The sequence below is a fragment of the Heloderma suspectum genome, chromosome 2 (genome assembly GCF_057233095.1).
Source record: "Heloderma suspectum isolate Gila_16-S chromosome 2, 16-S_ref, whole genome shotgun sequence".
Taxonomy (NCBI): domain Eukaryota; kingdom Metazoa; phylum Chordata; class Lepidosauria; order Squamata; family Helodermatidae; genus Heloderma; species Heloderma suspectum.
The window spans coordinates 375,376,182-375,391,023 of NC_139459.1; the positions used below are offsets into that span (position 1 = coordinate 375,376,182).

General features: G+C 47.7%; 1 protein-coding gene across 3 annotated transcripts in view; it reads right to left on the reverse strand.

Annotated features, from left to right (window-relative positions):
• Positions 1-1,527: 1,527 nt before the first annotated feature.
• Positions 1,528-14,842, reverse strand: part of LOC146356224 (uncharacterized) — a 34,893-nt gene continuing 21,578 nt past the window's right edge. The window contains exons 1-7 of one of the 3 annotated variants that reach the window (XM_084831309.1): positions 12,794-13,774; positions 11,251-12,045; positions 11,007-11,139; positions 9,168-9,253; positions 8,825-8,951; positions 7,637-7,729; positions 1,528-4,357 (exon numbers count right to left, since the gene is read on the reverse strand). In XM_084831309.1, coding sequence (XP_084687435.1) covers positions 2,664-4,357; positions 7,637-7,729; positions 8,825-8,951; positions 9,168-9,253; positions 11,007-11,139; positions 11,251-11,664 — 2,547 coding nt within the window. In that variant the 5' untranslated portion in view covers positions 11,665-12,045; positions 12,794-13,774 and the 3' untranslated portion in view covers positions 1,528-2,663. Of the gene's footprint in view, positions 4,358-7,636; positions 7,730-8,824; positions 8,952-9,167; positions 9,254-11,006; positions 11,140-11,250; positions 12,771-12,793; positions 13,775-14,842 lie in introns of those variants that run through there. The other 2 variants (XM_084831310.1, XM_084831311.1) reach the window with 2 other exon arrangements.

Consider the following 14,842-nt stretch of genomic DNA (forward strand, 5'->3'; position numbering starts at 1 on the left):
CTAAACATGCCCAGTTCTTTCAGTCTCTCTTCTTTGGGCTTTGTTTCCAGTCCCCTGATCATCTTTGTTGCCCTCCTCTGAACCCTCTCCAGCTTGTCTGCATCCTTCTTAAAGTGCGGTGCCCAGAACTGGCCACAGTACTCCACATGAGACCTAACCATTCCTGAGTAGAGGGAAACTAGTACTTCCCGGGATTTGGAAGCTATGCTTCTATTAATGCAGCCCAAAAGAGTATTTGCCTGTTTTGCAACCACATCACACTGTTGGCTCTATTCAGCTTGTGATTGACAACAATTCCAAGATCCTTTTCGCTTGTAGTGTTGTTGAGCCAAGTATCCCCCATCTTGTAACTGTACATTTGGTTTCTTTTTCCTAGGTGCAGAACTTGGCATTTATCCCTATTAAATGTCATTCTGTTGTTTTCTGCCCAGCACTCCAGTCTATCCAGATCACTTTGAATTTTGTTTCTGTCTTCCAACGTATTAGCTATCCTGCCCAATTTTGTGTCATCTGCAAATGTGATCAGCATTCCCTGCACCTCCTCCTCCAAGTCATTAATAAAAATGTTGAAGAGCACTGGGCCCAGGACTGAGCCCTGCTATACCCCACTTGTTACTTCTCCAAAGTTTGAGAAGATCCCATTGAGAAGCACTCTTTGAGTCAATTCTGTAGCCAACTGTGGATCCACTGGATCGTTGTTTCATCTAGCCCACTTTGAGCTAGTTTGCTCATCAGGATATCATGTGGCACTTTGTCAAAAGCTTTGCTGAAGTCAAGTTATATTCTGTCCACAGCATTCCCACAGTCCACAAGGGAGGTTACTTGATCCAAAAATGAGATCAGATTCATCTGGCAGGATTTGTTCTTGACAAATTCATGTTGGCTTCGAGTAATCACTGCATCGTTTTCAAGGTGCTTACAGATGGATTGCTTTATAATCTGCTCCAGAAATTGTCCCAGGGATTGATGGGACTGACTGGTCTGTAGTTCCCAGGTTCCTCCTTTTTACCCTTTTTGAAGATAGGGACAACATTAGCCCTCCTCCCGTCATCTGGCACTTTCCCCGTCCTCCATGATTTCTCAAAGAGAACAGGCAGTGGTTCTGAGAGTTCTTCTGCCAGTTCCTTTATTACTCTAGGGTGCAGTTCATCTGGCCCTGGAGATTTGAACTCATTCAAAGTAATCAGGTGTTCCTTGACCATATGCCTATCAATCTCAAGCTCCAATCCTGCCCCTTCAGCCTGTACTTCGCATTTGCCAGAGGGGTCATAGACCCTCTTTTGGGAGAAGACTGAGCCAAAGTAGGAATTGAGCACTTCTGCCTTTTCTTTGTCATCTGTGATCATTTTGTCATCCTTATTTAATAGCTGAACCACCATTTCTTTCCTCTGTCTTTTACTATGCATGTAGCTGAAGAAAGCCTTTTTGTTGCTTTTAGTATCCCTCACTAACCTCAGGGGAGTGTAACCCCATCCAGCACAAGCTGAATCCCTATTCCCTGATCTACCTTTCGACAGGAGTACCTCTGTCTCGCCTGGATTAAGCTTCAATTTGTTTGCCCTCATCCAGTCCACTACAGCCGACAGACACCGGTTCAGCACCCCAACAGCTTCCTTGGAATTAGATGGAAAGGAAAAGTAGAGTTGGGTGCCGTCAGCGTACTGGTTTTTATATATATATACATTTGCCTATTTGTATATTTTTGTATGGTTTTTATCCCACCTTGAGAGGGTCTAAAGGCAGCCTAACTTTTAAATGAAATTCGCTCTAGACAAGCACATCAGGGGCCGCTGGCACGCACCCCAGATGCACCCGACCCTCCTACACAGTCTCGCACACACAGACACGCACACGCACATGGGACTCTGCCGGCGCCTCAAGGAGCCACCACAATAAATACAAATAGCATGAAATTACAGCATTTAAAAAGCTAAAAACGAAGCGTCTATAAGAGACGAGCAAGAGAGCAATCCTATGGGGATCGACAGTCGCCTTCGAACCTGGGGGCGACCGCCTATCTGCTGCAGGGCGGGAGGAGCAGTGAGGAGCACATCTCCTCCACGCTCCCGCCGCCCAGAAGTTGTGGCTAGACAGCCAATTCTGGCTGCCTAGCTGCGGGACCTCGGAGCATGGGGTGGGGAGGCCGGATGACACATAGGAAGTGTGGTACCGGCACTTCCATCCTGCCCACCATCGGGAACGCCGTTTCCCCTGCTCCACGCTGCTCTTCTGAGCAAGGAGCGCAGGGCTGATCCACACAGGTGGCGTGGGAGGGGGTGGAGGTCAGTTCTCCAAGAACCGACCTTGGAGTGCAGGCTCCAAGGTCGGTTTCCAGGAACCAACCAATCCTATGGCCATCTAGCTGCTGACTAGTGGCCACAGGAACATGCCCTAAAATATTTGTCAATTAATAGGCCCCGCAAACAACCTCCGACATCTCCACAGGGCGCAAATCGAAAAGGAAACTAAACTCTCTAGCACAGGGGTGTTAAGCCTCAGGCCTGAGGGCTGAATCCATCCCACCCGAGGTCCCAATTCGGAGGTCTACACCCCTGCTCTAGTGAAATTCATGGATGTACCATTCAATACAATGGTGAGAAAACTCAAGCCTTATTGTTCGAGTCTGAATCTTTTGATATGGAAGCACGAGTCTTATCAGCATTTCATTCCACACTCCCAACGTTGCTTGGATTTATAGGATTCTTCCCCATGTGGATTCTTTTGTGAGAAGAAAGGTTTGTGCTACGATTGAAGCTCTTTCCACAATCTGAGCATTTAAATGGTTTCTCTCCTGTATGAATGAATTGATGTTGTGTAAGGTTACCAATCCTACTGAAGCTCTTTCCACACGTGGAACATTTGAATGGTCTCTCCCCTGTGTGGAATCTTTGATGCAAGCGAAGGTGTCTGTTCTGGCTGAAGCTCTTTCCACACTCTACACATTTATATGGCTTCTCTCCTGTATGAATGCTTTGGTGTTGTGTAAGATAACTGATCCTACTGAAGCTCTTTCCACATGTGGAACATCTGTATGGTCTCTCCCCTGAATGAATTAATTGATGTTGTGTAAGGTGTGCATGCCGGCTGAAGTTCTTCCCACACGTGGAGCATTTATATGGTTTCTCTCCTGTGTGAATTAACTGATGTTGTGTAAGGTTTCCAATCTTACTGAAGCTCTTTCCACACTCTAAGCATTTATGTGGTCTCTCCCCTGTGTGAATTCTTTGATGCAAGCGAAGGTTTCTGCTCTGGATGAAGCTCTTTCCACACTCCAAGCATTTATATGGTTTCTCTCCTGTATGAATGCTTTGATGTTGTGTGAGGTTACTTTGTTTACTGAAGCTCTTTCCACATATGGAACACTTATATGGTCTGTCCCCCGAGTGAATTCTTTGATGTGAGATAAGGTGTCTGCTCTGGCTGAAGTTCTTTCCACACTCCAAGCATTTATATGTTTTTTCCCGTGTGTGAAGTCTTTGATGGAAAGTAAGGGTTCTCCTGTAAGGGAAGCTCTTTCCACACTCAGAACATTTATATGGTTTCTCTCCTGTGTGAGTTATTTGGTGATCCTTAAGCGCTGCGCTCTGGCTGAAACTCTTTCCACACTCCAAACATTCATAGGATTTCTCTATTGAGTGTACTCTTTGATGTTTAGTAAGGTGTGTCTTTTGCCTGAAGCTCTTTCCACACTCTGAGCACTTAAATGGCCTCTCCTGTGTGTGGATGGTTTTATGTGATCTCAGGCCTGAGCTTGACTTGAACTTCTTTCCACACGCTAAGCAGGTATGTAGTTTTTCCCTTGTGTGGACACTTTGATGCAACCTAAGGTTTACGTTCTGGTTGAAGGTCTTCCCACACTCTGAGCAAGCATATGGTTTCTCCCCTGTGTGGATTCTGCGATGTGTTGTAAGGTTTGCACTGCGACTGAAGCTCTTTCCACACTCTGAGCATTTATATGGTTTCTCCCCTGTGTGAATTTGGCAGTGCTGTCTAAGGTTCGTTACGTGACTGAAGCACTTTTTACACTGTGAGCATTTATATGGTTTCTCTCCTGTATGAATTATTTTATGCTTTGTAAGGTTACCTGTCCTACTGAAGCTCTTTCTGCACTCTGAGCATTTATGTGGCTTCTCCCCAGTGTGAACTCCTTGGAGAGTGTTAACATTTGATTTACCCTTTAAGATTTTTGCATGTTGAGGGAATTTGTTCCCTTTGTTTCCTGCCTGGCATTCTTCTAACATTGGGATTTCATGCAAGTTAGCACCATCATAAGCAACAGGTTTCTTCCTCCATTTCTGTTTTGCTTCAGGCTTCCTCCTCTGATGTTCATTCCCTTTCTCACTCTCACTCCCATCACCTGCAGGAATAGAGAGAGAAGCCCGATCAGCGAGAAATGGATCCTCATAGCTGGGAACAAACCCAATAAACTGCTCTGTGTACACAGCACTAAAGAAAAGACAGAGCAAAAGCAGATCCTGCCATACTGGCTGCCAGTGAATGACAACGTGATGCTGGGTATAGAGTTTTGGATACTCTGCATCAGTGGTGGGCAACTTGCAGCCTTCCAGATGTTCCGGCCTACAACTCCCAGCAGCCCTAGCCATTGGTGAGGGCTGCTGGGAGTTGTAGGCCAGAACATCTGGAAGGCCGCATGTTGCCCACGCCTACGCTACATGAATAATCTCCCAAATTCAATTTTCTAGCACCATCAATTGAAGGAGGTGACATAGCGGGATGGGAAGAGCATCAGCAAAGACCTTGCAGGGCCACTGCTGGTTAAGAGTGGACAGTACTGGGCAAGATGGACCAACAGTATATTCTATGGATCTTGGTGTGTTCGATGAGACCTGCTACTACATAGATATTTCGCTCACAGTTTGTACACAAATCATCTAGCACCCCCTCCCCCAACTTGGCATCATCCAGATGTTTTAGATGACAATTCTCACCATCTCTGACCACTGGCCATTCTGGTTGGGGCTGATGGAAGTTGTAGTCCAAAACATCTGGAAGGCACCAGGTTGGGGGAGGCTGATCTCGCACTGTATCCGCCACCCCCCTCCCTTCCCCCTCACTGTTTTGCCTGAAAGATTTTGCAAATGGCAACTGAGTGAGATTTAGCTAGAAGAAAGGGCTGCCAGGAGAACTCACAGAAACTCATGAGAACTCATCTAGCTAGAAGACAGCGCTGCCAGGAGAACTCGTAGTAACTTAAAGAAATTCACAAGAACTCACAGAAACTCATGAGAACTCATCTAGCTAGAACACAGCGCTGCCAGGAGAACTCATAGTAACTCAAAGAAATTCACAAGAACTCACAGAAACTCATGAGAACTCATCTAGCTAGAAGACAGCGCTGCCAGGAGAACTCATGAGAACTCATCTAGCTAGAAGACAGCGCTGCCAGGAGAACTCATGAGAACTCATCTAGCTAGAAGACAGCGCTGCCAGGAGAACTCATGAGAACTCATCTAGCTAGAAGACAGCGCTGCCAGGAGAACTCATGAGAACTCATCTAGCTAGAAGACAGCGCTGCCAGGAGAACTCATAGTAACTCAAAGAAATTCACAAGAACTCACAGAAACTCATGAGAACTCAACTAGCTAGAAGACAGCACTGCCAGGAGAACTCATAGTATCTCAAAAGAAACTCATGAGAACTCATAGAAACTCATGAGAGACATCATATACCTCGACTTCAGCAAAGCTTTCAACAAAGTGCCCCATGATCTCCTGATGAGCAAACTAGCTCAAAGTGGGCTAGATGAAACAACGATCCAGTGGATCCACAGTTGGCTACAGAATCGGACTCAAAGAGTGCTGATCAGTGGGACCTTCTCAAGCTGGGGAGAGGTAACGAGTGGGGTACCGCAGGGCTCAGTCCTGGGCCCAGTGCTCTTCAACATTTTTATTAATGACATGGAGGAGGAGGTGCAGGGAATGCTGATCACATTTGCAGATGACACAAAATTGGGAGGGATAGCTAATACTTTGGAAGACAGAAACAAAATTCAAAGTGATCTGGATAGACTGGAGCGCTGGGCAGAAAACAACAGAATGACATTTAATAGGGACAAATGCCAAGTTCTGCACCTAGGAAAAAGAAACCAAATGCACAGTTACAAGATGGGGGATACGTGGCTCAACCACACTACAAGCGAGAAGGATCTTGGAATTGTTGTCGATCACAAGCTGAATATGAGGCAACAATGTGATGTGGCTGCAAAAAAGGCCAATGCTATTTTGGGCTACATTCATAGAAGCATCGCTTCCAAATCCCGGGAAGTACTAGTTCCCCTCTACTCAGCACTGGTTAGGCCTCATCTGGAGTACTGTGTCCAGTTCTGGGCACCACACTTTAAGAAGGATGCAGACAAATTGGAGAGGGTTCAGAGGAGGGCAACAAAGATGATCAGGGGACTGGAAACAAAGCCCTATGAAGAGAGACTGAAAGAACTGGGCATGTTTAGCCTTGAGAAGAGAAGACTGAGGGGAGAGATGATAGCACTCTTCAAGTACTTGAAAGGTTGTCACAGAGAAGAAGGCCAGGATCTCTTCTTGATCATCCCAGAGTGCAGGACACGGAATCATGGGCTCAAGTTACAGGAAGCCAGATTCCGGCTGAACATCAGGAAAAACTTCCTGACTGTAAGAGCAATACGACAATGGAACCAATTACCTGGAGAGGTGGTGGGCTCTCCCACAATGGAGGACTTCAAGACGAGGCTGGACAGCCATTTGTCAGGGATGCTCTGACTTGGATTCCTGCATTGAGCAGGGGGTTGGACTCGATGGCCTTGCAGGCCCCTTCCAACCCTACTATTCTGTGAATCTATGAATCTATGAGAACTCATCTAGCTAGAAGACAGCGTTGCCAGGAGAACTCGTGAGAACTCAAAGAAACTTATGAGAACTCATTTAGCTAGAAGACAGCGCTGCCAGGAGAACTTGTGAAAACTCAAAGAAACTCATGAGAACTCATTTAGCTAGAAGACAGCGCTGCCAGGAGAACTCGTGAAAACTCAAAGAAACTCATGAGAACTCATTTAGCTAGAAGACAGCGCTGCCTGGAGAACTCATAGTAAAGTAACTCATGAGAATTCATAGAAACTCATGAGAACTCATCTAGCTAGAAGACAGCGCTGCCAGGAGAACTCATCAGAACTCATAGAAACTCATGAGAACTCATGTAGCTAGAAGACAGCGCTGCCAGGAGAACTCATGAGAACTCAAAGGAACTCATGAGAACTCACAGAAACTCATGAGAACTCATGAGAACTCATTTGGCTAGAAGACAGCGCTGCCAGGAGAACTCATAGTCTGATACACCCGACAGTGGTCCCCACCATGATCTTGATGGCGAGGAACCCTCAGGTGGTGGCTGACGTCGAGTGTTGCTTCAGCTGGTGCGCCATTCTTTCCAGTGTCTTTTTATGACTGAGGGGGTTTTGTTTTTGTCCCCTTGGTTCTTGTGGCTGCCTAGACCTATAAAGGTTAGCACTGCTTTCTTTTAAATTTGATTCCTGTGATTTTAACTGTATTGTTTTGATTATATATTTTGATGTTTCCTGTACCCTGCTTGAGGCCTTGGCCCAAGAAGTGGTATAAATATTAACTTGACATAACCAAGCAGCTACCTGGTGATGTCTCTCCATCCTCAAAGCCCTCGACAAAAGGATCTTCCCCTTCTTCCAGGCAGGAGGCAAGATCAGGTTTGGGAATTAGAAGCCCTTATTCGGAGGGAGGAAACAGATCAGTTACTCCCAGCACTTCCAGTAATAACAAATATTTAGGAATGGCAAAGAAGCCTATATGAACCTCCACCCTTTACCTTGAGCCCAATAAAAAGAAGAGGTGACAAGACACCTTAATTCCTGCACATATGTATGCAGCAAGGGGTGGAGGTGAAGGTACTGGAAGCATCAATCTCTTGCCAGAACATGGCTGCTGCTTGCCCAACATGCTTAAATTTGCCCTGGGAAGGCAGCCATAGAGAAGGTGGCAGTAGTGTACCTCTTAGCCATGGCACAGCGAACAGAAGCCACAACCCGGTATCCCAAGGGGAGGCCATTACGTAGTCCAGCCTGGTGCGGGTTCCATTTGACCCTCCCACCCGCACCCCGCAAAATCCTCGGCATTAAATCTGGAAGATGTCAGGTGCTGAATCACAGAAAGAGCTGATGACAACTAAAATTACGTTTTAGCATTTCCAAACTGACCTTAGGACCCGGTTTGCACGTCAAAAACAACCCACAGTTTGTTAACTGTGGGTTTCTGATAGCAAAGCAGGGGCAAGCAAGCATGTTGGCTCCTCACTGCCGGCCCACTTCTGAGGAGTTAACCTAGGGGACGACTTGTAACCCAAGAACAAACCATGGGTTACAAGCCTGGCTTGTTCTTCCTCCAACAACCTCCATTTCTGGGTTCAAATGCCACACTAAACAGTCCAGGGATGGCATATCCCTGGGTTGTTTAACTCAGGAGATGTGGGCAAGCAGAAGCCAGCATGATTGCTCATTCCTGCTTATTCACGGCTACTTAGGGTTCTGTTTGAAACCCTGGTAGCCCTCAGGGGAGCTGTGATGTGTGAACTTGGCCAATGATCATTGCACCATTATCTCTAGGATTGTAGGAACGTCTCCTTGTGAGGCCCCGCTTGGAATCATGGCTAATACACTTTATGAACAAACAAATACAACGTCTGAAGAACGCAGACCAGCCACTGAAGTCCTCGATGGCATCCCTACAATGCACCGACATTAATCAGCAATAGCAGCAATTCTTGCTTTCAGAATCTCTCGGCCAAGGCAAAGAGGGAGCCTTACCCAGAGAGGTTGGATACCCATAATTCTCCTCCAGAACTTCTTCATGAAGGGCCCTCTGGCCCGGATCCAGCAGAGCCCACTCCTCCCCCGTGAAATGCACAGCCACCTCTTCAAAGGCCACCAGACCCTGAAAGAAGAAAACAGTTTCTCCTCACAGATAATGCAATGATCCAAGAAGACGGTAGAAGTGAGGTGGCTGAAAGTTCTGCTGCAAGAGCCAGTGCTTCCTTGCTTGCATCCAAAGCCTCCCCAGTGGGCAGTTTTGACAGGATCCAGACTATTTTAGACAGGGGGCAGAAGCACCAAGTCTGTCCCCTGGGCTCTCCAGTCATTCTTCTCCTACCTGATCCAGCGACTGTGCAGCAAGTGTTTCTGCTCCCTCACAAAGAGGCGAAGACCTGGAATGAAGTGCCCAGGTCACGTCACTGCCTGTGAGGGAGATAAAGGAGGCGGTCAGAATGCTTGATCCTGTTGGCCCTATTCAAGGCACTGGTCCGTAGTATCAAAGTTCTAAATGGCCTGGGACCTGCATACCTCAGAGAGGACTTTCTCCCACACTTTTAAATGTTTTTATTTATAAGGTAACTTACACCTTCCTTGCCTGGTGGAATAGAAAAGCCTGGTGGAATAGAAATTCTGGTCATAAGCCCTTACAGTGGTTTTTTATTATTATTATTGTTATTGTTAATTATTATTATTGTTAATATTATTAATTATAGTTATATATAATTATATATATAATTAATAATAATACTTATATTTCTATCCCACTTTTTTCCCCTCTTACAAGGAACCCACAGCAGCTTACATTGTCCTCCTCCTCTCCATTCTATCCTCACAACAGCTCTGTAAAGTAGGCCAGGCTGAGAGTCAGTGACTGGCCCGAAGTCACCTAGTGAGCTTCATGGCGAAGCGGGTCTCCTGAGCCAATCCAACACACTAACCACTACACCACACTGGCTGTCTTAGATCTGAGAGTGCATACAAGGGCCTTTTCTATTATGGTGCCCCCTTTGGAATGCCTTCCCCATACAGTTTCCGTTCCTGGGTAAAAAGCCTTCACTCCACTAAGGCATTTCTTGTGGCCCCTTTATGCTGCTGAGTCTGATTTTCTGTCTGACTTCTTTTGTGCTCGTCTTGCGTTCTTATACGAGTGACTATATTTCTGGACAACCTTTTAACCAACAGTTCCACCGACACTTTCCATAAAACCCAAACCCAGCAAAACAGTGATGCTAGAAAACACAATAATTAACAGAAAAGAGCAGCCAGACTGACTAAAGTTAAAACCCAAAGATCAGACTAAATCCCACCAACTTTACAAAGAAAAGACTAGACCCTCATCTGTTCTCCAAAAGCTTACCTAAAGAGACACCTTTTCACTCCTCGGTGAAAAATAGCAAGAGATCATGAACCCCCAGGGGGAAGGGAACCACACTGTTCACACTGAAGATAGGGACAGAACTTCATTCAAAGTTCTGGAAGTTAGAGCAGAGGCACATAGGAGAGAAGATGCTCCCCGAAATAACTGCTGGACATAAGAATAATTAAAGGCCCAGTTTGCACATCACAGCAACTCAGGCTTTTAAAACATCCTGGGTTATTTATTGCATTTATATCCTGCGTTTTTTCCTCTTGCAAAGAACCCAAGGCGGCTTACAATTATTATTATTATTATTATTATATTTATTTATATCCCGCCTTTTTCCCAATACAATATCCTCCTTCTCTCCATTTTATCCTCACAACAACAACCCTGTGAGGTAGGTTGGGCTGAGAGACTGTGACTGGCCCAAAGTCACCCAGGGAGCTTCCATGGCTGAGTGGGGACTAGAACCTGGATCTCTGGGCTCCCAGTCTAACACTCTCGCCACTACGCCACACTGGCACACATGCATTTAGATTGCCAGTGCCCAGAGTGATGACTAAACCTGGTACTCTGGCTTCTCTCTCCCGACAAGCCAGAGTTGGAAACCAGGTTTTAACCTCTTGGTTTCAATTCTGAGTGCTGGGATGGACTCATGTGAAGTCTTCCTGCGTTGTAAATGCACACATTTTTAAACAATGAAAGAGGCTGGAGACGAGCATTTTCCTACCTCAAGCTCCAGGGAAACATGACGGCAGTCAGCACACTCAACAAGAGATTGAGATCACATTGAAATACATGCCCGTCAATCCTTACCCAGCGATGCGGCACGGCCATCACCTGCCCGTATGATCTCCCTCCATGGCAGCCTCCCTGTGGGATCCCGGGGAACCTTCTCTGGCTCAGGGAAATTGCTGACCACTTCTGTTTTTCCCTCCGACTGGAACACCTGAAGATCCCAGGCAGGGAAAGGGCAGAGGCATTAAGAAAGGAAAGGAATGGGGCAGGCAAAGGATTATGTTATCTGCCCCTTGGAACTGTCAGGATGCAACATCCTCACCTGCTGCTTTTCCTGCTTCTTGTCCTCTGCCTGGCTCAAGAGGAAACCTTCAGCCAGGGCCACTGCCTGGGAGCTGGTCTGTGCTCCACATTCTCTCACCCAGCTCTCCATCTCTGCGGGCAGGATGGTCAGGAACTGCTCCAAAATTACCAGGTCCAGGATTCGGGACTTCGTGTGCCTTTCTGGCTTCAGCCACTGATGGCAAAGTTTGTGGAGTTGGCTGCAAACCTCTCGGGGGCCCTTCCCCTCCTGGTAGCAAAACTCCCTGAAGTGCTGGTGCTGTACGTCCAGACTGAAGCTGTCCTCACCCAGGATTTTCTGCACTGTTCTTTCCCAGAATCCCCCAGTGTTCCCAGCCTCAGTTGTGTCAGGGCCTTTTTCTGCTTCACAGCCAGCTGAGTCTTGCGCCTCCATTTATTATCTTTACTTGAAGATGGCTTCCAAGGCTGCTGAAAGGCCCCCACCTTTGTCAGCCAATTTCTTTCTTAAGGCATGGAATGCCAGACAGGAGGGGCTATGAAGGTCGCTAAAACCAAAGAGTGGTTCTGTGTAGAAAGTATTAGGGGGCTTCCAGACTAGCCTTTCATTGCAACATCGCCCTGCCTCATTCACAGAATTTTACAGGGGGTCCAGATGGCTATGTCTTCCATTTGTAACCGTCCCATGTTTTCCTGCCATTCCTTCTGTCTTTTTTTTCCTCTTACCACCGAAAATCCGTTAAGGAAGCAAAGAAGGAATAGCTGCACGATGTCTTGGTAGCACTAGGAGCTCTCCATCTGGAAACACCTTGTTTTTCTGGAGGCAGGAAGATATTTTAGAAGCAAAAGTGAGTGATCAGCAACCAGGGCTTTTCCCCGAAGGAAAAGAGGACAAATACTAGAGTCAGGGGCGGGAAAGAGTCCTTCCGCTGTGCTCAGAGATTAAGGGCGCAAGCCCATCTGGATCGAAGGTCGCTTCTGAGCCCGGGGGCGATCGCCTATCCAGTGCAGGGTGGGAGGAGAGGTGAGGAGGGGATCTCCTCCTCGCTCCCTCCACCTGGCTTTCACAGCTAGATAGCCAATTCCGGCTGTCTAGCTGTGGGACCTCGAAGCGTGGGAAGCGGCGACCGGAGAATACGTAGGATGTGGCATACCAGCATTTCCGACCTCCCCGCCCCCAGGAACACCCCACTTTCGCCGCTCCACACTGCTCTTACAAGTGCAGAGCCGATCCACAATGCCTAAGATGCGGTGCGGCAGGGGCTGGGGTTCGGTTCTCTGGGAACCGGCCTCGAGGCGTGGGACTAGCAGCCATAGGATTGCGCCCTAAGAGCAGTACCCGGTGCACATCGCGTTGCGCTACTGTAAGGGTGCACAATTGGTGCTCTGGCACAATGCGGATAAATAAACTCCGGGGGGGGGGGGATAAAAGGAGATCCCCGGCTGCCTCCTTCCCAGACTGACTGCCCTTTGCTCCCTCGGCTTCTAGCCCCTCGGGCACTTCCGAAACCCCTTCCCCCGCCGTGGTTCCGACTCCCCTCCTTCCAGAAGCGCCTCGCGCTCACCGGTCACCCCTTTGGGGTGGGCGTGGTCGGGACAGGAAGTGAGTGTCCCTGCTTCTGAGCTGCCTCTCTAGGACGTGGGACCCTCTCACGCTTTTGACCAGGAACCTCCCGATCAAGCTCAGAGAGGATGCACCTCCTCATCCAGTGGCTGGGGAACATGGGCGGGAAGGTGCTGTGGCACTCCCGTCCTGCCTGTGGGTTCCGGGTCGACAGCTGGTCGGCCACTGTGTGAACAGAATGCTGGACTAGATGGACCCTTGGGCTGATCCAGCAGGGCTCTCCTTACGTTCCTATATCCCTTGCCCTGCAAAAGCCCGGAGAGCCCCGCGATGTCGCCCACTGTTAATTTTGCAGGATAGAGATGGGGCAAGAGGCCAAGAACGCTTTACAACAACCCTGCTTTGTAGCTCAGTTTTATTATCCATTTTCCAGGTCTTTTTTTTCTTCTTTTTTCCAGGGGATGGGAATAGAGAGGGTGCTGTAGATTGCCAAAGCGCTGCTGGGCAAAGAGTGATGAACTCTTCCCCTGTAGCTCATTTTGGCAATCGATTTTATTGAAATTTACTTTAATTTTTGTGAACCGCCCAGAGAGCTTCAGCTATTGGGCGGTACAGAAATAAAATAAATAAATAAATAAATAAATAAATAAAATCCCAGCTGCTCCCCATCCCGCAGGAATTCAGCGGCCCATCTGCATTATGAACGGTAACGCGGCTGTGATTTTGATTGGAAAAATGGGCTTCAGGGAAAGGGTTAATCAGCCGCTGGGACAAGCCCAGGGCCCCGCAGCCCAGTCCCCGGCAGAAGCAGAATTTGATGCCTTTAATCATGATGGTGCTATGCTTTAAGTGTCTTTAAAATGCAAAAAGTTCCTTGTTGAGTTCCTTGCAAGAGGGAGAAAGGCGGGGTATAAATGCAATAAATAAATAAATAAATAAAACTGCACATGCACAGAGTATTCTTTTTTAAGCCAGGGTTGGCAAACATTTTAAGGTAAAAGGAATGTAGAAGCAGTGGTAAAGCACAGGATGGCGGCAGGGGGGGGGATGTGAGTTGAGTATTTCACAACTGAATACATAAGACCATTAAGTCCAAGCTCTAAAATTACCTAGCTACACCAATGCAGCCAGCAGCGCTTCTGCAATTAAGAACCTCAGAGGAGCCCTGCAGGATCAGACCAAGGGTCCATCCAGTCCAGCACTCTGTTCACACAGCGGCCAACCAGCTGCCCCAATGGGAAGCCCACAAGCAGGACATGAGTGCAACAGCACCCTCCCACCCATGTTCCCCGGCAACTGGTGCACCTTTATTTATTACATTTATATCCCACCCTTTCTTCCATTGTGGAAACATAGGAATGCTGCCTCTGATACCGGAGGCAGCATATAACTATCAGGACTGGTAATCATCGATAGCCTTCTCCTCCATGAATTTCAAAAGAACACAAGAAGAGCCCTGCTGGGTCAGGCCAAGGGTCCATCTACTCCAGCATGCTGTTCGCACAGCGGCCAACTGTCGACAAGGGACCCACAAGCAGGGCATGAGCACAACAGCACCTTCCTGCCCACGTTCCCCAGCAAGTGGTGTACATAGGCATATTTCCCCTGACACTGGAGGTAGCATAGAACCATGAGGACTAGTAGCTATTGATAGTCTTCTCCTCCATGAATTTCTCCAAACCCTTTCTGAAGTCATCCAAATTGGTGGCCTTCACTACACCTTGTGGAATTAACTTCATAGCCTCTCCTCGCCAAAAGGGGTGACTCCGAAGGGTAGTGTGTGCTTTCCCCAAAGAACATTGTTAGCTATTCCATTCGCCCCTCCCTAGTTTTCAGTTTCCGTGTATTGTCCCAGATAGCATGGATTAAGTGCTCCTAATGATGGGTTTGCCTCCCCCCCCCCCGTCCCCACAAACCCGGTTTTTCTGCCCGAGGCTGATTTGCAACTCCAGCCCCAAATCCATGCGGCAAAGCCCTAGTGAACCCGCAAGCTGGGCAGCGCGTGCCGCTCTCTGCAGTTTAATGGATTTTGGGTTAAAGGGACAGCGTG